Source organism: Centruroides vittatus, unplaced genomic scaffold (assembly GCF_030686945.1).
Source record: "Centruroides vittatus isolate TY-2023 unplaced genomic scaffold, ASM3068694v2 contig_979, whole genome shotgun sequence".
NCBI classification, from domain to species: domain Eukaryota; kingdom Metazoa; phylum Arthropoda; class Arachnida; order Scorpiones; family Buthidae; genus Centruroides; species Centruroides vittatus.
Genome location: NW_027122650.1, coordinates 1,054,568 through 1,077,567, shown reverse-complemented (window position 1 = coordinate 1,077,567; position 23,000 = coordinate 1,054,568). Strand labels below are relative to the sequence as shown.

The 23,000-nt window shown below is 29.3% G+C and overlaps 2 protein-coding genes across 5 annotated transcripts in view; one reads left to right on the top strand and one right to left on the bottom strand.

The window, feature by feature from the left end:
• Positions 1-23,000, bottom strand: part of LOC136985780 (methyl-CpG-binding protein 2-like) — an 81,918-nt gene that overhangs the window by 19,578 nt on the left and 39,340 nt on the right. For 2 of the 4 annotated variants that reach the window (XM_067283133.1, XM_067283136.1), the window contains exons 2-5: positions 11,164-11,326; positions 9,042-9,071; positions 4,207-4,347; positions 1,236-1,351 (exon numbers count right to left, since the gene is read on the bottom strand). In XM_067283133.1, the coding sequence (XP_067139234.1) occupies positions 1,236-1,351; positions 4,207-4,347; positions 9,042-9,071; positions 11,164-11,326 (450 nt within the window). The remainder of the gene's footprint in view (positions 1-1,235; positions 1,352-4,206; positions 4,348-9,041; positions 9,072-11,163; positions 11,327-23,000) is intronic. The other 2 variants (XM_067283134.1, XM_067283135.1) reach the window with 2 other exon arrangements.
• The window catches only part of LOC136985771 (protein NEDD1-like), an 85,464-nt gene continuing 83,817 nt past the window's right edge, over positions 21,354-23,000 (top strand). Inside the window, exon 1 of the mRNA XM_067283115.1 lies at positions 21,354-21,664. Within this exon, the coding sequence (XP_067139216.1) occupies positions 21,456-21,664 (209 nt within the window). The 5' untranslated portion in view covers positions 21,354-21,455. The remainder of the gene's footprint in view (positions 21,665-23,000) is intronic.

Sequence of the window (23,000 nt, the reverse complement as noted above, 5' to 3'; positions counted from 1 at the left end):
TTGGACAGTTTCAAATATGTATGTGATATGTAATTGCTTACAACTCTGCATACTTTTGCTTACTAATTGCTTACAACTATGCACTTTTCTGCATAGATGATGTAGCAGAATATGGAGATTCATGACTTCAGATATAATCTTAGATATTGTTAAATAAGTAACTTTTAATAGGACAAAAACTCCTCAAAAAACAATATCTGTAAATCTTTACTCTATTTTAAAGAACAAACATTTCAATTATCCTCTAAAATAGAAGCTTGTAATTGTGATGAATCGGTTCTTTCTTAATTACTCGTTTGCAGGCTTCCTTTTCTTCCTAAATGGCTAATACTAATCTTCTTTGTATTTTATTTTCTCTTCTGCTCTGATTCAAGATTAAGATTTTAATTTCTTTGTCTTTTCTCAGACTACCTAATACTATCCTCTGGGCCTGCACATGCCTGGAGGGAGTTGCTGTAAATGTGTTATCATAAAATAACTTTTTACAAAGTAGAGACATAAAATACAAAATTGTAATAATATTTACAAATATATATATCTATCATGAGTAATGGTTGTAAATTACACATTTGTATTTTAAGTTCATTCTGTTCAAAAATATGAAAAGTCTTTGAAGATGGTTGAAGACTTTTGTTTTTTTGTAAATCTGCTGAATTTTAGAGGTTTTGGTTTTTTAATTAGATATTATTTAATCATATTTTAAAATCAAATTCAAAACAAATAAAATTTCAGTATTTAATACTGTTTTAAATTACTACTGTTGAGAACAGATTTTCTTTTTTGATGTCAATTCCTTGCATGTAACAAACAGGAATGCATAAGTTTGAGAACAGTACACAACAGACACAAATTGTATAAAATAATAGAAGACAAAAGACATCACACAAAATTATTTAATATGTTAGCAAAATTATTATATATAATAAATTTAATTGTAACATCAACTATTTTGAAATCATTAACTTCATAATTATTCTTAATATAGTATGGTAGCTATACATACAAATTCATAATTATTATTAAAGTTCAAAAAATTATTATAGAAAAATCTGCAAAAGAGTGGAACTGATTTAATTTTTAATACAATCATACACAAATATTTATGATATTTATAGGGAATATCTAAATCAGACAGAAACTTTCATTTTTTTTGTTCTTTAATAATAGTAATAGATACATTTAATTTTGTTCAAAAACTAAAAGATGAGCATAAATCTTTAGAAAAATATACCTACCTAAAAATATACACATCATATTTTCCAGCAGATTTTCCTGTCCTTCTTTGCACTACCTTCCTAGTCCAACCATCTGGAAGAGAAGGATCTTCTAATAATGGAAAACCAGTATCTACCTGTAATTAAAAAAAATGTCTTTATAGGTAAGCAATTTGCTTATTTTGTTTGCTTTTTTCCATATTTATTGGTATTTTTGTATTTTATTGATAGATGCTCCCAAATGTTAAACTTTAAATATTACATTATAATTTTAAATCTTAACCTATAATTTAAATGATTATTTATATAATTTATTATTGTATATTTTTGTTTTTATGTTCTTTGTATTTAACCATTTTGTTTGTGGGAGAAGGTATTGCTCCCCACATTAAGGATTGTATCCAGTATGCATAATAATAAATAAATAATTAAAAAAAATGTCATAAAACTGGAGTAAATGGCAACTAATAGAAAATAGTTTTTTTTTTTTTTTTAAATTGTAATTACATTCTTGTACATAAATGTTTAAGTTAGTAAAGGATAATTTAATGCATATGTTCTCCAATATAATTTTAGATAAATATTATTCAAACTTTTTAAAAATGCATTAAGATCTTCGGTGTTAGATTATTATACAATAAATGAGAAAAATATGCAGATTAAGTATAAATTACAATTATAACATCTGAATTATTATTTCTTCTTACAAATAAAGTTATATTAAATTTCTTTGTGTTAGGAAGTTGTATTAAATGTTAAGATTTTATCAAACATTTTAAAAATATGAATTATTAGTTATATTTTTAGAATTTTTAAAAAATTGCTATAAACTTAATTAGAAAATAATTGCTTTATAATATTTTGAGCAAAAACATCTCTTGAATTTAATTGTTATTTTAACTCCATTATAGATTTAGAAACAGTCTTAATGTCATATATAAATTAGCCACCAAACTCTCCCAATCTGATACCTTGCGACGTTCTTTGGGAACCTCGTTTGTGAAGACCTGGATGTTTGTCCCCTCATTGCCTACTGACATGGCCGGTCTCAGAGCATGAATTACTGCTACTATTGGACTGAACAATAGTAAAATGCTAAGCCAGGTATTGTCTAAATTAGACTATCAGCTTGATGTGTACTGTGCCTCCCAAGGTGTGGCACACATTGAGCACCTATAAGGTACGCAAACAAAATTTCAACAGTATTCCATTGGCACATATCATGTTGTAATGTATCTTATAGTTGTTGAAAAAAATTTCTGAAATTTGTTCTGACTTATGAATAACACTGTATATATAATTTGTTATCCTTTAATAGTGCTTATACCAGCAAAGGTATTATTTGTACCATTTCTGCCTACATACCAATGCTGTTTATTTGGACCTCTAAAAATAATGTTCTGGTTCAAATAAGACTAGAGCATTATTACTTTTTTTATATTTAGAATTTCTTATAAAAGAAATTGCATCAAAGTCTTTGTATGTTGAAAACTAACTTTTTAGCTTTTTTTTAACTCAAGAGTCTTGCAGATAAACACATCATATAGACCAGTGTTTCTCAACCTCTAATAAATCGTCACCCCCTTCAATAAAACCGTTACATAGTATCGCCCCCTTCACTTCGAAAAAAATCTGATGCCGATCAAGCTTCAAAATTCTGATGCCAAGGCTAATGCCAAATTTATATTGCATTGAATAGACTAATGACTAGTGTAATGTTATTTGTTTAATTATTGTATGATATAACAAATAAAATATCTAATTATTCTTAATATAATGTTTTACTGTATCGCCCAGAAAATTGTTTTTTGTCCCCAAAATATAAATTGTTACTAATCTCCCTCCCAACAGGGAAAAACGCCCACATAAGGGTGATATCACCCCCGCTGAGAAACACATATAGACAGACAAATTGAATTTAGAAATTTTTTTTTATTGATAAACTCAAAATTATTGTTTGATGTAATCTAAATTTACCTGTTTTTACATAAATTAGAATAAATAAGACAACTAATAAACTGCAAAATATGAAATAAATCATTTTGTATATCATCCAAAATGTAAAATACAGTAGAGCATCGATTATCCGGCTCAATTGGGGACTGGGGTTGGTCAGATAACTGAAAAAATGGATAACCGAAAAGTACGAAAAAATACATTATTAATATAGTATATTAGTATATCCCATGTAATTAGTACATTAGTATATTGCTATTAACCTACGTTGTGTTGAATTTTCATCGATGTTAAGCCTAATAAAAATTTTTTTAAATAATAATCGTTGCTATTGTATTGTTAAAAATAATTTCTTCATTTTGCACAAAATAAATACAAAAATAAAGAAAAATAGAAAATTAAGCCTGGTTTAAATACTGGACTCCCTTTCATGGTAGAGTCAGTGTTGCCAGCTAAAACATGCAAAAATTTAACAAAAATAATATTAAAGTAGCCAAGACATAGCCAAATATTGCAGCACCACATCACTAGTGGACATTTGAATTTGCCGACTAGAACGGGGTCGGTTAACCAATGTGATGGTTGATCGGGGGGTCGGATAATCGATGCCCTACTGTATTAAATTTTTAATTATTTTACATATATGACAAATTTGTTTTCCTGATTATCAAATTATGTTCAATTTTGTCACTACAATATCTCTACCATTTCTCTGTTACTACAATATCTGATTACCCTATAAAACTTAATTGGAATTAAGTCTTTATGATGTGTAAAGTACATTAATGGTACATAATACAGGGTGATTCACTCAGGAATGAACACTTATTATGTGGAACATCTTCATTTACTGTAAAATGAAAAGATTAGCATGAAACAGAAATGAAATGATTACTTTATGATATGGCAATCAACTAAGGTATGTTTTACATTACATGTTATTTAAATGTGACTGTGATCGTAAGGTGTTGGACAAATAAATGATGTTCAGTCTCAAGTGAATCACTCTGTATAATAAATAATAATAATATCATACTTTAACTGATTTTTTCGCTTTTGAAGATTTCTTTGATTTATTTTTTCTTTTGGCCTTGATTTGTTTGTTTTCTGATGTTTGTTCTACTTCTCCCTCCTCCTTTTCAGTTACTACTTCAGGCAACTTTTCTTTTGTTTCCTCCTAAAGAAAAGTAGTGTTATATTTATTAATGTAAATATTGATTAAGAATACTAACAGGAATGTTATAGAATATATTTTAAATTTGAAAATTATAAGTCAGTCAAACAAACTATGTAATATTTTCAAATATTACAGTTATCATTAGTAATTAACACATTGAATATATTCATATTCAGTTAATTTTTTCTCTTAGTAATAATTAAAGTCATGTTTTGGTAAAGATATTAAAATAAAAACATTTCTGTATTACACAGATACATATAAAACTGTGATATATTATGATTTCAACTTTAAACAGAAACAAGAAATTTCAATGAAATATCCATAGCAATCAAATTTTTAAAATTTTACTTTTCATCATCTAGAAAGAAAACTCTTTGTATCAATATTTTAGTTCAAATACATATGCGTTTGTATTTGATGACTCTTTATGCAAAAACTTATTTACATATGCTTATAAAATTAACAAATTATTTTAAAAGATTACAATTGAAAATGTCTGGAATAATAAAGAAAAATGAAAAATTTCATTTCAATGATGTAGTCATTTTGAAACAACAAAAGAATTTGAAGTTAACCAATGCAGGAAGAGAACGATAAACAATTTTTTACCTTCTTACAATGGAACATTTTCAGATTAACTGATTGAATCAAACATTTGCAGGCTATTAGTTATATCATCACAGTGAAAATACTTAAAGGCATATCTCAAAATTTGGTCAAAATGAGTTAGATAAGCCTTTAAATATAAGCCTGGGTCTTTTGTGTTGTGACAGAGCGACTTATCTCTATATAACACCATTTACATTCTAGGGAATGATAAACACCAGACTTTTCTCAAATATCTGATGAAAATATTATGACTCAAGGATGTTTCTCAAGAGACGCCATAAACACTGTTTTTAAATGATTTTAAAGGCTTATCTAGACTTATGCCTCTTTGTCGCAAAATTTCACGGAGACTGTGGAATTCTCTTTTTGTATGCCCTGATTCGGTGAAATGACACGCAACCAGAGGAAAAGGTTTCAAGGTCAAACACTAAGCTGACATGTTTTTCCACTCACACAATCACCATGTTTAATATATTTTGTCTTACTGAAAAATTAATACCCATATTAACAGAATTTCCAAATATTGTGAATCCTTATAACAACAACAGGTATTGCTATGTCTCAAAGTCACATCAAATAGAAGATGATACCAGAGCTGGCAGCATTATCTTCTCCAGAAGATGATTTAAATGAACAATATCCTTTTCCAATATTGTACTCAGTGACCGAGAAGATCCTATGTATGTTCAGAATTGGACATACACAGCAGGCATGCAAAGCTCCTCACTGCAAAAAAGAGGTTTTTTTTTTTAGTTCCTGTTTTCGGTGCTCAATTCTTTTGTGCTGGACACGTTTCATGGAGGATTTGCCTACATGTGACACTCATTAGATCAACAATGATTATAGTGATAACCCAAAAACAAACTTACATAAAAATCGACAGAGTAAGAAGAAACCCATAAACAAAAAGAAGAAAAAGCCAGAAGAATTTGAAGTAGAAGGTGCTCCAAGGGAACATGACCAATAGAAAATTACAAGGGTAAACAAAAAAACTTGCTCAAGCATTATGCAGAATATTTTTCAGTAAATACAAAAAAAACTGTGAAGGGTCAATTATTAGGTCCAATGTATAAAACTGAGTGGTGTAAAAACAGTAGAAGGCAGTGTGCCAAGTTTAGTGAGGAATGTAGGTAGGCCATATTTAAAGTGTTCTACCAAATATGTGACTTGTAACTTCAAAGAGAATTTATTGAGCAGCATGTTAAACAGATGCCAAAGAAAGCATGTACAGAACAACAGGTAAAGCGAAATCGTATCATCAAAATATGAACTTCTTTTTCCTTCCATTGAAAGGAAACACAGTCAAAGTTTGTTGTAAATTATTCATGAACACATTAAGTATCAGTGAGAAAATCAAAACAGTACTTGAAAAAATTGAAACTATCAGTATGATCCAAAGAGAACTTTGTGGTGATAGATGTGTTGCAGCTGCATTCAGGTGATCCCTCACTCAATGCAGGCTAATTGAAAGCTGACTGAAGATCATATTAATCGATTCCAAAGAGTGGAGTCACATTACTGCTGAAAAGACAGCACTTGGAAATATCTTCAGTGTCTTGATTTTAAATAAAATGTATACTGTAAATAATGACCCCAACATTGAAAAACCAAGAAGAACTGGACCCCAACATTGGAAAACCATGTTTCACATCATACCACACAATTTTTAAATCCATTATTACATATCACTACACACACTGTAGTGATATGTAGCAATTGAGACAAAATATCATGAAGCTTCATGCTGTGTTGGAGATTTCTTTTTCTTTTTCAATGTATCCATTTAACAAAGATAGATTCTAAAGATTTTTGATTTTGTTCTTTGTAATTGCAGTTTTCATATGATACAGAGAACATTATCACATTTACATTTTTAAAGCTGTCCATCTGATCTTTAACAGTGTAGCCAGCTTTCTGCCAAGCTTGCATATATATGATATGGAATCTAAGTGTTTTTAATTGATCATATGGAACATAAAGCACAAGTATTAAATATTTTTATCATTTATTCTCATTTTTTATCACTTATTTCATTGTACACCATTTATCACTTCTTTACACTCATAAAAAATATAAATTGAAATATAAATCTAGAATATAAATATATATAAATCTCCAACAAACTGCATTGAAGATTTGCTTCATTTTTTTCTGGAACTAAAAACACTTATCTGAATTTTAGCTTGAACTGAATGAAAATGTTTAGGAATAAAGAAATTAGTTTTGAGTAATTTAAATTTATAAAAATATCTGAAAAATTCCTATTTTTTTTTTTTAGGGTTCATAATTATTTGTTTTTATTTTTAACTAGCAGATATGTCCATCAATGCCTGGGCAAAATGTAAAAAGAACAAACATTAAAATGAAAATAATATTAAAAGTTTTGTTATTTTAGCCTACAATTGTTACGTTAATCACAAAATGTCAAGGGGATGAAATCAGGAGTGGAATGTCCAGGTTTCATGGCAGTATATATTTTTCAGAGTCCTACACAGTAAGTATGAAAAATTTGGTGCAGCAGTCAAAAAGTTTGAAAATGTATGGAGTACAGACAAATATGCAAATTTTCTATTTTATATACAGTGGAACCTCTATATTCATAATATTCGGTATTTCGTCACATTTTGATGACCTTTCCCCCCCCGTATTCATCGTCATTCCCAACCCCGGCAGTGGCACTACAATCACATGCCTGCGCTGATCAGCTGTTCAGCCGATCAGTGTTGCCAATTTAGCTAATTTTTTGCTAGATTTAGTGGATTTATGAACAATCTAGCTATGCAAATTACCTAAATTATAATGGCCTAGCTATTTTTATAATGCTATCTAGATATTAAAAAAAAAAAAAAAACCAAACAATTTTAATGGAAACAATATGATTTGAACATTTTTGTCTCCTAAACACTATAAAGTTCAGACACTCGGCAATCTTCATATTAAGTTTATTTCAGTTGATACATGCACCTATATTTTATGCAAGTTTCAGGCTTCTCAACTGAAATAAACTTGAGATGAAGATTGCCAAGTGTCCGAGTGTCTGAACTTTATAGTGTTTAGGAGACAACAATAATTACCGACACAGTTTCGAATGCGTTTAAACATTTTTATTAAAATGTCTAGCTATAAATTTGAATTTTGGATTTGAAACACTATGTCAGCTAGCTGTAGTTAATCAGTCTGCTTTGTGTGGTCATTGTGTGTGTTCTTGGTTTCTCACATTGATTATTTTCAAAAACTCATGTTCCAATGGCTCCAACAAAGCGGACTGAAGAAAAACAGTAAGAAAAGGAAAGCTGTTAGAACAACAATAGATAAAAAACATTATTGCTAAGTCTGAAAATGGACAAAGTAGAGAGAGAGGTTCTGGCCAAAGTTTTCATCTCTAAAACACGAATGTCAAATGTTGAGCGCCACCATCTTGTAAGTTTGATAATGGCATTTGGAATGTCAAGCATTATTCCACTGACGTTCCAAACGCCATTGTCAAACTTCTAGGCTTACAAGATGGCATCGCTCAACATTCAACATTCATGTTTTAGAAATGAAAACTTCAGCTGCAACCTCTCTAGTGTTTCCAACTTAGCCAAGGAATTTAATATGCCGAGATCATAATTGGAATTAGATGAATGTAAAAGTTAAATATAATGCTCAAAATAATGATACTACAACATCAGTTTAACAATTCAGTAAAATTAATGATCCTGTTTTATGTAAAACTAATGATCAGACAAGAAAATAAAGCTTTATTAAATACATTGAAAATAATTTTTTAAGCTTTAGATGTGTTTGTTTTTTAAAACTTTTAGATGTGAAACTTTTTGGTAATTATTCTGAGCAATGCATATAAGAAAAATTATCTAATATGATAAGCAATTAAGAAATCATATATACATGAAAATAATTGAAAAGAAATAAATCAGTTGTATACAACTAATAAAAATAAAAATAATACATATAATTAAGCATTTAATATAATTTATATAATATATTTTAAACATTTTTTATAAATAGTATTTTAAAAACTTAATAATACAAATTAAATTAAAAATAATTTTGAAAATTTGTTAAGTACTGTACATTACCTTTTTAATGTAAGTATTGGCATTTTCAAGCTGATGCAAAATTGGAATGATGAACAGCAGGAAAAAGAATATAATTTTTAAATTTAAATCATTATTTTACATTTGAAAAATAGTAAATTATTATTAATTTAAATTAATCTTGTTACAATATTTCTTACTATTAATAAATATTAATTTAATATTAGTTTTTGAATTTAATTTTCTCAATGCATTTTTGATACTAGTTTATTTTTACATAAAAATTATTGTTCTCTCATTTGAAATATTAAAAATGAAAAAGTTTTGACTTTAATTAATGGTTACTTCAGAGTTTAAAAAACTAGTGTTAACAAAATCAAAATAGTATTTCAAATATTGATTCTTTTTAAAAAACTAATTGAAATGGGTTTCTAGATATAAAAGCTTAAATTTTTCAACAATTGAACATTATATATTTCACTACATCGAAGTTGTTTAAACTCCATATTAACTTTTATAGTTTGAGAACCAGTCAGTTCATAAATTTATATTTGTTACATTTGTTTTAAAACTTGATTTCTAAAATTGCTTCTCTAATATCAATTTTTATCGTGGAAATTTATCATTTATTTTCAGAAAGCATTTTTAGACTGTGGTTTCAGATATTTTCAGTCTAAAAATACATTTAATCATAGGACTTAAATCTGATTATCATGCAATTGCTTGAGAGTTTGAAATGAAGTTCTTGATCTAGTCTGAAAACATTATTATTATTGTCATTCCTCAATGGAATAGGTTGCTGTGAAGAAAAAACAAGAAAGAATACAGGTATACCTCGCCTTACATCGGCAATCGGTTCCAGGAGAGGCGACATAAGTCAAAAAATGACGTAAGTCGACTTTATTTGTGTAGTTACGACGTAAGTCGAAACTACAGTGAAAAACGCCAATAATGAGCACGTAAAGACCGCTAAATAAGATGACAACACAGAAACACAGATGTTTTCATGTTTAATTCTCTAGGATTTATGATGATTATATTAACATTTACTGTAAATGTACATATTTTAATATGATTTTATGTGCTTTTAACGCTTTTCTAGTGATATTACGACTTCAATATTTGTGGCGGACAAATGTAAAATCGAAGAAAATGACTTAAACTTGATTTTTATTTGTCCATATACTTTTTTGACAAACAACGTATAATCAAGAACAACGTAACTTGAAACGACATAACTCGAGGTATACCTGTATTTATGTAATTTGTTTTGGTCTTTTATGGAGAAATATGTTATATGAGAACAAGGATTGGATGTTATTAAAATACTTTTCAAGACACCAAGAATAACTTCTATTATCACTCAAGTACTTTTGGGCATTTGTTGAAATTGAACAAAACTGAAAAGAACAGATCATTAATTTTTAATGTTCAATCAATCAATCAAACATCTTTATTCGTAATAGGTTGTTACCTGTTACAATAGGGTGTTTGTTGATAACAAACCACAGTTGGTTTTATCGTATTATATCACATTATTTCCAATACAATTTACTTCTTGCCTATTATCATTAGCATTAACATTATTTTTTTATTATTATTAACTTGATTATTTAAATTTACATGTAGTATTACTTGAAAATAATTATATAGAAAGAGTAGGGTTTGATTCAAAGTTTAAGTTTTAGTGTCTAATAACAACAAATAAAACAAAAAATTGACATGATAAAAAAAACAAGAAAGAACTAAACAAGAGGTATACTTTGGTAGTTTCCAGAAAAATCACAACAGCAAGAAAATCAAAATATGTGACATGTAAAGAATTTTTCAAGATTATTAAAGACTCTTAGTAAGTTTAAATAAAGCAAAATGTTATGCTTGTACTTGCAAGTTAAAATTGACAGTTAACCTGCAGTAACTTATAAAACTCTCATCTACTTTCAAATTGACTTTAAAACACAAACCGAAGGTTCTTCACAGAAAATTACAGTAATTCTTATTATTTTAAATGATTTAATTTTGTGCCAATTTCAGAGGCATACAAATGATGGTGCTATATCAGTTTGGCTATACTCTTATATCTTAGTATTAAATTCAATTATATTTTTATTTTGGAAATATTACAGATTATTACATTAATTTTATATTAAAATAAACAACTTACATTTTCTTCATTATCATCACTTTTACCAGAGCCTTCTACTGGACTGTGATTGTTAGTGTTTCCTTCATTGGGTTTATCATCATCTGACAACACTGTTTTCTGATCATTTTCTTTACTATATTTGTTGTTTTCAGTTTGTGTACTGTTTGACATGTTTATCAGTCTGAAAGTATCAAAAAGTGTAAACTTAATAACAATTCAACACACTATTTATAACTAGTGAACCCAAACTATATCAGATTCCTGTAATCTTTCTAATACTTGATATAATTAAAAATACATATATTTTATTCATTCAGTTTTATGTTTTTAATTAAAATTATTTAACCTACTTTTAAATATACAGCATGTAAAATTTTATTAATTAATAATAAGAAACAAATGCAGAAAGTCAAAATTTGTTTATATGTAAAGTCAACTCTAGAAATCATTTTATTAACATATTAAAAAGTTTTATATTATAAAGATAAATAATTTTGGATTACTAATAAACTATCATTTCCACAAAGTTTAGTAATTAAATTCTAAGAATGGCTTTATTACAAGGACACAAAATTAATTTCTTGTGTGCTTATAATGTTCAAACAGATAGAAATATGAGCCATATTGGAAAAACTCAAAAATTTAATTTAATATACTCTAAAAAATTCATAAAATAAAATACAATCAAAATACAAACAATTAATAGAAAATACTAAGTCACAAAAGTAGTAAAATTTGCAGAACCATTAAATAACAAATATTATATGTATTATAGAATTTATTTAAAAAAAAAACTCTCTAAAAAAGTTCTAAAACAAATCAGTGTAATGGAAAAAAATGGCAATACACTAAACCAAACGCTAGTAAAATTAACAAAAAACCAAAACAAGAAATTGATCTACAAAGCATTTACATAATATAGCAAATAGACAAAACCTCAGAGGCATGATTATACATTAGGATTGTTATAGTTAAATGTTTTATTTTTATTCTTGCAATTTGCTGCAAGATATACACCACATATTATCTGCTCAAAATTATGGTAGTAACAATGGAACAGCAGAAATAATTTTAAATTAGAATAAATATAACAAAACAATACCTTATTCAAATATTTTTAGGCTTTGCAAAAGAATAGAAGTCAGTCATAAAAAATGTAATTGCATACAAAAAATACCATAACATATACACTCACTCAATACAACTGGATTTTATTTAGTAATTTTAACAATTTGGATTTAATTTGTTACGTCTTGAAAAAACATTCATATAAAAACAAACAAATCTTTTTTCTCCTCCTTTAAATAATAAACCAATTTTACTAAATAAATTTTTAACAGTTCAAAATAAATTTCTTTTTATAAATCTAGCAATAATTTATATAAGCATAAACATATTTTCACAATAATAAAAACTACAATTTAAAATTTAAGATAACATATGTAAATTAGGAATATTTCAATATTTTTTTATTTACAAAAATGACAAACAATTTGATAACTAAATTATACAATAATAATAAAATTTTAAAAATTGCTAAACTTATTGTTTAGAATATAAAATTTCCAATAAAGCAATACATAATGTACACAGCTAATCAATTCTCCAGTCTTTTATAAGCATAAACAAGTCACTTAAATTTGTCTAAAAACTTTGCTGAAGTTAAATATTACTTATTCCTCAGCAGTTATAACATGTTTCAAATGAAATAATTTAACAATGTTTGTAAATAAATCAATTTAACAGTTATGATGTTTAAATAATTATTATTAGAACAAAGACAACCTACAGGTCACCCATCCACCTTATAAATACAAGTTTAGCACCCTGTGACTTCTTTCTGTTTCTCAAAGCCAAGGTGGTCCTCAATGGATGTTGTTTTGGGTGTCCAGAAGAGAGAACTGCTGTGTACAAGACACCCTGGCAGACATCTCAGAAGAAGACTGGTGTCAATGCTTCCAGAGCTGATTCTCCCACATGCTATGGTGCATTGAGCATCAGGGAGAGTAAGTTGAGAAAATATGAGGACAGACAAAGTAATAATGAACAGGGTTGTTGTATCTGGAAACTTTCAGAGTGTCTCTCGTATAAACATCTGTAAGCTCGCTAGTTATATTAAAGCCAATCTAATTCAGCAATCATTTGAAATATGTATAACTTCTCAGCATGCATTTCTTTAATCATATTAGCGAGGTTGAGGCCGAAGTTTTAAACACAAAAATGTGTACGTTAGATGTTCAGTGACGCTTTCCTGTAAGTCTATAAGTTTGACAATGGTATTTGCAAAGTCAGTGGAATCATGATTGACATTCCAAACACCATTGTCATACTTCTAGGCTTACAGGAAAGCGGCACTGACTGTCCGACGTACACGTTTTCGTGTTTAAAACTTCAGCCTCAACCCTGCTATTAACAATACAATGTATGAATGACTAAATTAATTTACTATGTATAAATATACCTGATTTTAGAATAATCTTTTTAATTTAGTTCATTGTCAATCTTTTGTCTATTCAAATGAGTTTGTTGCAGTTGGGATGGTCGAAGGGGATAGAATCCAAACCCCAAGGGCTCCATGACATTGGAGGGACCCAGATCTAGAAGAACCCTTGTGAAGGCCTATAGGACAAAATGCACATTTTGGTTTAGCAAGCAAGAGAAGAAAGACATGGTGAAAATAGGTCCTGAAGTTGGAAAAGTGTGGATTGAGAAGTGGAATGTTCTCGGGTTGTGCATGTCATAAACAGTGGACGCAAGAAAGTCAGCACAGAATTAAAGTATTATTGTGATAGTAGTGTCTTGAATTGAACTTAAAACAATGAAATAAACTTTTGATTCTTTTATTGGAGTCTTTCATTCAACAGTAGAGCATGTTTACTTAATTGGATACATTTTTTCTTCATACCTGCATGGAAACTCTCTAAGCTATCAAGAAATTCCCCACATAACTGGTGTCTGCAACAGGATATGCTCTCAAGACTCCTTTGTCATATCAAGTTATAATAGTCTCAGTATTATAAATTCATCCTGTGAAAATGGAATCCGAATCCCAGGCTATTTCAACAGAACAGTCAGCACTGTGTCCACCATTAATTGTTTGGTACCTCGGAGTGGTCCCCATGTTCACAGGCACCCAATCACATCTGATTTTGGTGAAGGAATTCTTCTTGCAATTTGAGAATGTTGACAGCTGTATAGAGAGCTGTATAGAGAGAATCAGACTACATTGTCAGTGCTAGATTAAAAGGGAAACTTCTGACCTTTCTTAACAAGGTCTGGGCCATGTTAGAGATGACTATGACAAGATCAAAGATCAAATCATTAGGAAATTTTAGGAAAGCTTTAACAAAGAGTCTCCTCCTTTAATTTTAAGAATTTAGGAAAGCTTTAAGGCAGTATATGAGCATTAGGCAACAAAAAGATGATTTGTGGGAGTTCTGTATTTGTTTATGTAAAGCAGTTGATGAAGTAATAGAATCCTAAGCTCTAACCTGAATCTTGAGCTTAACAAAGAACAATTACTTTTTGATCAGTTTATTAGAGGCATAGATATCTAATTATGCAGAGAAGTGTTGAACAGTCACCCTGCATCATTTGATAAAGCAGCTGAGGTAGAAGAAAGCAAATGAGGTGGAACAAAGGTTTTTTTTTTATAAGAGCATGTGCTGCGTCAATATGGCAGAGGCCATCATGAAACCCCATGAGGATATCAACACGGGAGTCGAAGAACACAAAGAAGGCAAATTACAAGCAGTGGTAGACAAAACCTGCAAAGCAAGTGGAAGAGCTTCTGGAAAGCATGAACTGACTGATAATTGGACCATTTATTTTGAAAGTGGTGTAAGTCCAGTTTTGGAAAAAATTGAGAAATCACATAATATACATACAATTTAGTGTAAACTTTTTAAACAATTCACACATAGCATTTTAAAATAACCATACGCTTTGATCAATTAAAAATTCATTAGTAAATGACATTGCATAATCATTGATTATGAAAGTGGTGTAAGTCCATTTTCTGCAGTGTAATTAAGCCCTTAAGCTGTCTATAAATTACATCTGCATTTTCCTTGAACTTTTACTTCTCCCTCTTGTCCCAGTTTGTCCAAGTTTTTGTAACCCTTCCCCTGTTTGGATGTCCAACATAATGCAACCCCCATTAAAACCTTCATTACCTTATGAATGATAGATACCATAAGCGGAAATGAAACATACAAGAAACTTTGAAATAAATATAATAAAATGCATAAACTGTATAAAATTTAATGAAATAAATGGATGTCCACTAATGCTCAACCCCCCTTGTCCGACTTGTCTTAAGGGAGGGGTTAACCCTCTCTTAAGACAAGTCGCTTCCAATGTGGATATCATTTATGGACAGCCCTTTACAACAGAGGAATAAAACTATGAATTTTACCAACAAATGTACAATTTGATGGAATGGAAAAAAATCCATGTAATGAACCTAAATGAAAAGCAATGTCTAATGGTAAGCTCATAATAATGATAAACTTATAAAATAGTTTAACAATAAGTAAATATTTTTAATATTCAGAATAAACAACACTATTTTATTTCTTGTTATTATATATAAACAAAATCAGAATAAAACAATGTGTTTCAAGTGAAATTTAGTTTTACATAATAGAAATTTAATGAATTTTACAATTCAATAATTATGAAAGTGGTGTAAGTCCATTTATGGCCCAGAAAGAATATATTAGTTTAGTTAAATTCACATAGAAGTCTTTATGCAATCAACTTACATATTTCTAAAGTCATAGAAACATTTTCAAACTTAGTACAGGTAGGCCTCCTACAACGCGGTAGATACGTTCCTTGAAAATACCGTGTTGTGGGAAATCGCATTATAGGAGACACCAACTTAATACAAAAACTGGGATTCGGTTCTAAAAAGAGAAAAACTGCCTTTTATGGTGTAACATTTTCATCATTTTTTAAATTTATGTACATAAAAAGCTTAAATAAAATTCAACATCATATAAAAACTAAAAAGATTATGATTTCAAGTCAAAATCAAAAAGAAACATAATGTTATGCTCACAAATTCAGTCCTCATCGTCACTTATTATAATTGTCCGAGAATGTTTGACTGGCCTTATTTCAAAATCTGAGCTTGTTTCATCAAGTTCCACTGCATTTATGTGATCCGTTGCGATTTTTCTCTTATGTGAAAGATAATTCGTTTCTAAATACTCTAAACCGTGTGGTAAAAGTACTGCGTTGTCAGAAAATTTCCGCGTTTTTCCAACCGCATTGGAGCGAAAATGCGTTGTAAAGGTACCGCGTTGTAGGAGGCTTACCTGTACACTTTATTTATATTTTTGAATCAACTAAAACACAAATGTTTAAATATCTCGAAAGAAGAAAAAATGGACTTACACCACTTTCAAAATAAACGGCCCAATTGTTAATAGAAATAATTGCAGTCAGGAAGTAGTAGAAAGTGTGTGCTACACGTGTGATCGCCCTGGACAAATTGCACATAGCTGCCCAACAAAGCACAATGAACAGTTAAACTAATAAGGACTTGCAATAGCAACCAGGATTGTAAGCCCAACAATATTTGTAAACTGATCCTGAAAATCAGAAGGTATAGGAATAGTTTGCCTATGTGTGGAGGAATTTTCGGTATGAGAAATATCACCTTTCTCATTGATACAGGATCAGAAAGGTCACTGATGGATCTTCATACAGTAAGGATACTCTTGGACAGGGACAATTGTGAAATGGTCAATGAAACTATCAGTGAGAGGAACAGTGGACCACCAGTAACCTGCAAATCTGTGATTTGTGTGAAGCTTTCACGTGGTGACAAGATCATGACAGAAGTTTGGGAGTGTCGAAGTGAGTTCTTTTGTTAATTACGACATGATTTTCAGAGTTGACTTCTTGAGTCAGACCACAAACACAATCTCTGAAGGAGTAAAGGTGCATCATACCTCCTCCTTACCAAGATACGCTTGACATGATATGAGATCTTTCTTCCTGTTTCACTTCCAAACTTGAAATCTGACAGAAACATCAAAATTTTGCCATGATATCAAGCTGTCAGATTCCAAGCCATTGAACACCCAGCAATACAAAATACCCCATATTATGCTTACTAAGTTGAAGAAGAAAATAAATGCATACCTTGAAGCTGGGATCATAGAGGAGAGTAGCAGTCCTTGAAACTCGCCAATACGCATCATGAGCAAAGACAATGGTGACATTAGATTTACTTTAGATCTAAGGCTGGTGAATGATATCACCATCAGTCAAGATTTTCCTATGATGAGAGTCAATGATATTTTAACCCAGTTTAGGGGAAGCAAAATATTTTCTGTCCTTGACTTGAGTTCTGGATATTTTCAGATCCCTATCAAGGAGAAAAGGGAAATCTTCACCTTCTCCACACCTTTTGGGGTAAATATCAATTGTGTTGCATGCCTCAAGGCAAGAAAAACAGTGGTTGGTATTTCCAGAGTGTTATGTGAGAATTGAATAAATTAATGCTGTGTATCAGGTTTGATGTGGATGTTTATATTTATTTCCAGAGTGTCATAAACCTTGTCCTTGTTCATTTCATAGGACATTCATTCTTTGTTTTCCAAGATAATGATGTTTTATTTTTTACAACATAGGTGAGCATAAATCACTCATGTCTGAAGTGATGGATATCACAGAAAGACAGAACTCAAACTGAAACCAAATTTGCTGTTCATGCTATAGGCCTATACAAGATTTCTTCCATAATCAGGTCCCTCCAATGTCAATGAGCCCTTGGGGCTTGGATTTTACCATCCCAACTGCAAACAAACTCATTTGGATAGACAAAAGATTGATGATGAACTAAACTTAATAATGTTATTAACACATCATGATGTTAATTAAATCTGTTCATATCATAATGTTAATTAAAGCAAAACTCCTTATTCATTTCTGATTTAAAATCATTTCTCTTTCTGTATTTTACATCTGATCACATTTAATTTAATTTTTCTTTTTTAAATCTCTATACAGTGGGTGATCAATTAACGAACAGTTCGGACTGCAAACAAATCAGACAACAAAAACTTTTGCAAATGATTTTTATGTTCAGATAACGGACACCTGAGAGAACAAACACAAGAAGCAATGCTGCATTTAAGATTTATAAAACTATATTTTAATGGCATCTATACATGGTTTATGGAACGAGATTTTCACAATTGTATACATAACCTTCTTTGCAATAGTTAATTTCTGTTCTCTGAATTTTTGTAAGTGCTTTTCTAAATTTTTAATACAAAAATAGACTTACGTAAAAACCAGATAACCGGAGTGGTTAGTATTCGGGTCGCAAACGTTTTCGTAGCCTCATCTAGGCTCTTCTTCAGGCTTTGTAGTAATACATCTACGCCGATCGTTGAATTTCGAATATATTCCTTTTGGAAAGAACCGTGTTTCAAATTCCGCCACGTGAAAACGTTCCAATATATATTTTTTTTAAACGAAACGAAACGTGCTGCATGGACCGGCGATCGTTTCGTTTAAAAAATATATTGGAACGTTTTCACGTGGTGGAATTCGAAACACGGTTCTTTCCAAAAGGAATATATTCGAAATTCAATGATCGGCGTAAATGTATTACTACAAAGCCTGAAGAAGAGCCTAGATGAGGCTACGAAAACGTTTGCGACCCGAATACTAACCACTCCGGTTATCTGGTTTTTACGTAAGTCTATTTTTGTATGAATTTCCGGTGTGTGAAGAAGATTGAGTAAACTTTTTATTTAAAAAACTGATAATATTATGGAGACCTAAAAAAAGTGGAGTGTGTTCACTATAGAAACTAAGCAAGAGATAATAGCCGAGGTAGAGAGTGGGCAGAAGATGTCTGATATTGTAGGCAGATGACTTCAACAGGTCTATAGTAGATACAATCTTAGCTAAGAAAAAAATAATCAAAAAGACTCAAGCAGATAAAGAAAGGAGGAACGAAAATTGCATCTGAGAAACAAAGATGTGCCATCCATGAAAAAATGGAGGGATTGCTTTTAGTTTGTTAATACATGTAAATAAACATAGTAACTATATAATCTTTTATTTATTTTTGGGATCTCTAGAACAAATTAATCAAATTCCCACAAAATCTATGGTAAATCAATAATCGGTTAACAAACAATTCGGATAGTGAACATCATCTTGGAATGGATTATGTTCGTTAACCGATCACCCCCTATAGATGTCTATACAATTATACACAGATAAATTAACTTTGGTACATAAAGAAAATTAGTTTAACCATGAAAACTAAACTGGACTTAATTTGATATCTTCAGTGATCTAATTCAATGATCTAAAATAAATCATTTCTCATAGCCAAAGGAAATCATTGCTGTTGGTGACCTAATTATGGAAATAAGAACTTGATTCACTTTCTCCCTAAAAAACTGAATAACTAAAAGTGCCACTTTTGGACTTAATTCATTTTAGTTCTGGCTCTCTTATTTTCACATTGGTGCACTTTACAGAATAAGGAATTAATTGAATGGTTGTTCAATAATGAAAATGCAATAATCCAAATCAATTTTAAAATGCAAATATAATTTATTTCTTACACCTTCCTTCCACAATTGTCAGATGATGTAAGAGAATAGCTATGACAAATTTAGTGATAGATTTGGTTTTTAAAATTCTAATTAATTAAAGAAAAGCAAAAGAATTCTGATAAAAGATTATCAATAAGAAAAATGCATATAATGTATAAAACTGTAGAAAAAAGTAACTATCTATCAACCATTCATTTTTAATAACTTAGATAAACAATCATAATATGTAGAAAGATAATCTTATAAAAGTTATGAATAATAACAAATGATGTATATTTGATCATTTTCTACTTACAGATATAGTACACAATTTAATGAGCTGGACCATAAAGATCATTCAGAGAAATTTTTTTGAAATCTATTTTGCAAGAAATAGTCAAAATGTAAAATTTTAAAATCAAGTCACTATTTCTATTTTTTGTATTACATCTGATATTACAAACTTATAACAGATAATTTCACTATTTTCACAATGCATCATAATATTAAAGTAGTGAACCTATCTAATATATAAATATCAAGTTAAGCATTCGAATATAAAGTCAAGTCAGTTAATATATGTATCATATATAAATACAAACACAGTTTAAACATTTCATAGTTCAAGAATAATTGATTATTGAAAATGAAATACAAATATATTTAATCTTTCTTCTAATTTTCAATTTTATCATTCAAACAAAATAAAAATCACAAATTTTAAGTAAAATCATTATATTGTATAAAACATGAAATTTATCAAATGAAAGTTGACTAAGTTTTAATATTAGAATTAAGTTTTAAAATATCATCATATTAAAGAGTTTTGCATGACTCAAATTAACTTCTGCATTTTAGTTTGATTTGCATGAATAATTCAGAAATTATTACTATAAGTGTTTTATGAAATTACATCAACTATTAATCATTCATTTATCAAAGTAAAAATATCTCAAATTTTATTTTAATAAAATTTTTAAGCAAAAGCATACATTAAAACTATTATTCTGTGGAAGAGAGCTGACATTTATTTAGGTTTAATTATTATGACACTCACAGTAAAATAGTATATTATGGTAATAATTACTGTGACACTATCTATCACTAGTAAATTAGATAATTATTTTCACTTTAATAGAGGCTATGTTCTTAAGTAATTAGATTACTATATATTCATTGCTATTGAAATGTTATTCTAGTTTACAATAAATTCAAAAATCCATTTATGACATAACACTGAGACTAAGGAAATAAATTATTACATAAAATAAAATCACATTAAATTTTAATTAATAAAAATATTTCTATAGTTTATAATTCTATTTAATAATGTTTTAATACTTTCAATAATAGAAATGCAAAAGTGTCCATCTTACTAAAATAATTTCGTTATAAACATCCAGTAATTTAAAGTTAACTTTAATATCATTAAAATAAAATTCTGTTGTTTAACAGTAAACACAATACGGATATAAAATGATAATTGTCTACTGGCGAACCTTGCCAATGGATTATTATAGGATACACATGATAAGTTGACGTCCTATCATGCAGCAAGTTCCTCCGAATGGGAATGGCGACGAAAATCGAACGGAGGGAATGTTATAAGAAATAAGCCCGTTCGTAGAATACGTAATAGCGGCGTATCACGCTACACAGCACTAACTACACCTCCACCCAACGATCAAAGTTAGGCACGGCAGTTCGTTCACGAGTGCATATTCCTCTGGATAGATGGCTTCGTTTCGATCTTCCGACATCATATTTTTACCAAAACTACATTATCCGAAATCAGCATCGTACGAAGGAAATCTGAACAAATGGATAACGTCCTCGCAACTGCCCCCTGTCAACGATATGCATCCAAACACGTTACTGTCAGTTTTAAACAAACCCACGTGGTTCGACCATACCAATCTATCGACGTACACCAACAAAACCATGTAAGTAAACCCTGTTTAAAATGCATCGTCATTATTTTTCTATATTATATTAATAAATATGTGATATGGCCTTCACTCGGTATTTTAATTAACGAGTCCAAGGTCTAATAATCGATGAGTCAACGGACTCAAAGTGACTTTAAAAACTTTTTTTGATCATTTAACCATGCAATTAGATTATTGTAAATTATTATTGTTGTTTTCATCTATAGGTAGCTAGTAAGTTATTTAAGTAACGTAAGTTTTTTTTTCTTTCCCCCCCCACCGTTCAAAACAAGCAAATGTTAAAGTTTAAGGAATTCTAAAAGGAATCTAAACGAACCAAATTTATTTTCGGTAATTAGATAATCCTAAAGTTACAAAACTATTGAAGGTTAATGTAATCAACGACGTGAAGTTAACGCTGAAGGTCGGAGGATATATATATAACATAATCGATATGAGTATAACAATCGCATTAAACTAAAAAATCAATTTAGGGAATATCATTAAAGTAATAAATCGAATTAGTTTGACATATACTTTGTGAATTTGTACAAAAATTTAATTCGAAATTTTTCAACAATATCGCGTCAAAGTGTGCAGAATACACGCGAGCGTCAAGCAATCTATGTGCCAAAAAAACAGACACACCCTTTGCAATACATAATGAATAAAGGTACGCTCAAATTCTGACTAAAATAGAAGTTTTTATAATTTATTTATAATTGCAATTACTAAATTCTCTGGTATCATTTTTTATTTATCAAGAATAAAAAAGTTTTCTCCTTAAGAAAACCGCACCTACATTATCACTTACTCTTCTATGGGAAATTTTTCTTTAGAAAGTATAATTTAATAGAAATTAAAATTTTACTTTAATAATAGAAATTATTATTATTATATAAAAATTCCGTTACAGTAATCAACAATTATGACTGAAATCCTATACTCTTAACTTGGTTCTATTGATTTATAAACCTAGAAAATCTCATTAATACAATCATTTTTACAGTCGCTTTGGGATTTTTTTTTTAATATAAAATTCGAAGTGAGAAAATAAAATTTAAGAATTCGAATATAGATTATTAAGGACTCCGCCTCTTCGGACGTCAACCCCGATAAATGCTAGACTCGGAAGTTTAATTGTAATAACTCTGGTAACGCGGCAATTAAAATATTTATTATTTTGCGTAAAAATATCTTTTCCTCGTAGGAAATTACGTTAAAGCTTCGTCAAATATTCATAAAATTATATGAAAATTAAAATAAAAAATGCAGAGTCAAGGGTAATTTTTTAATTATACATTTTCAACGCCGAGTTTAGAACAATGGAACAACTGGAATTGAAGGTTTT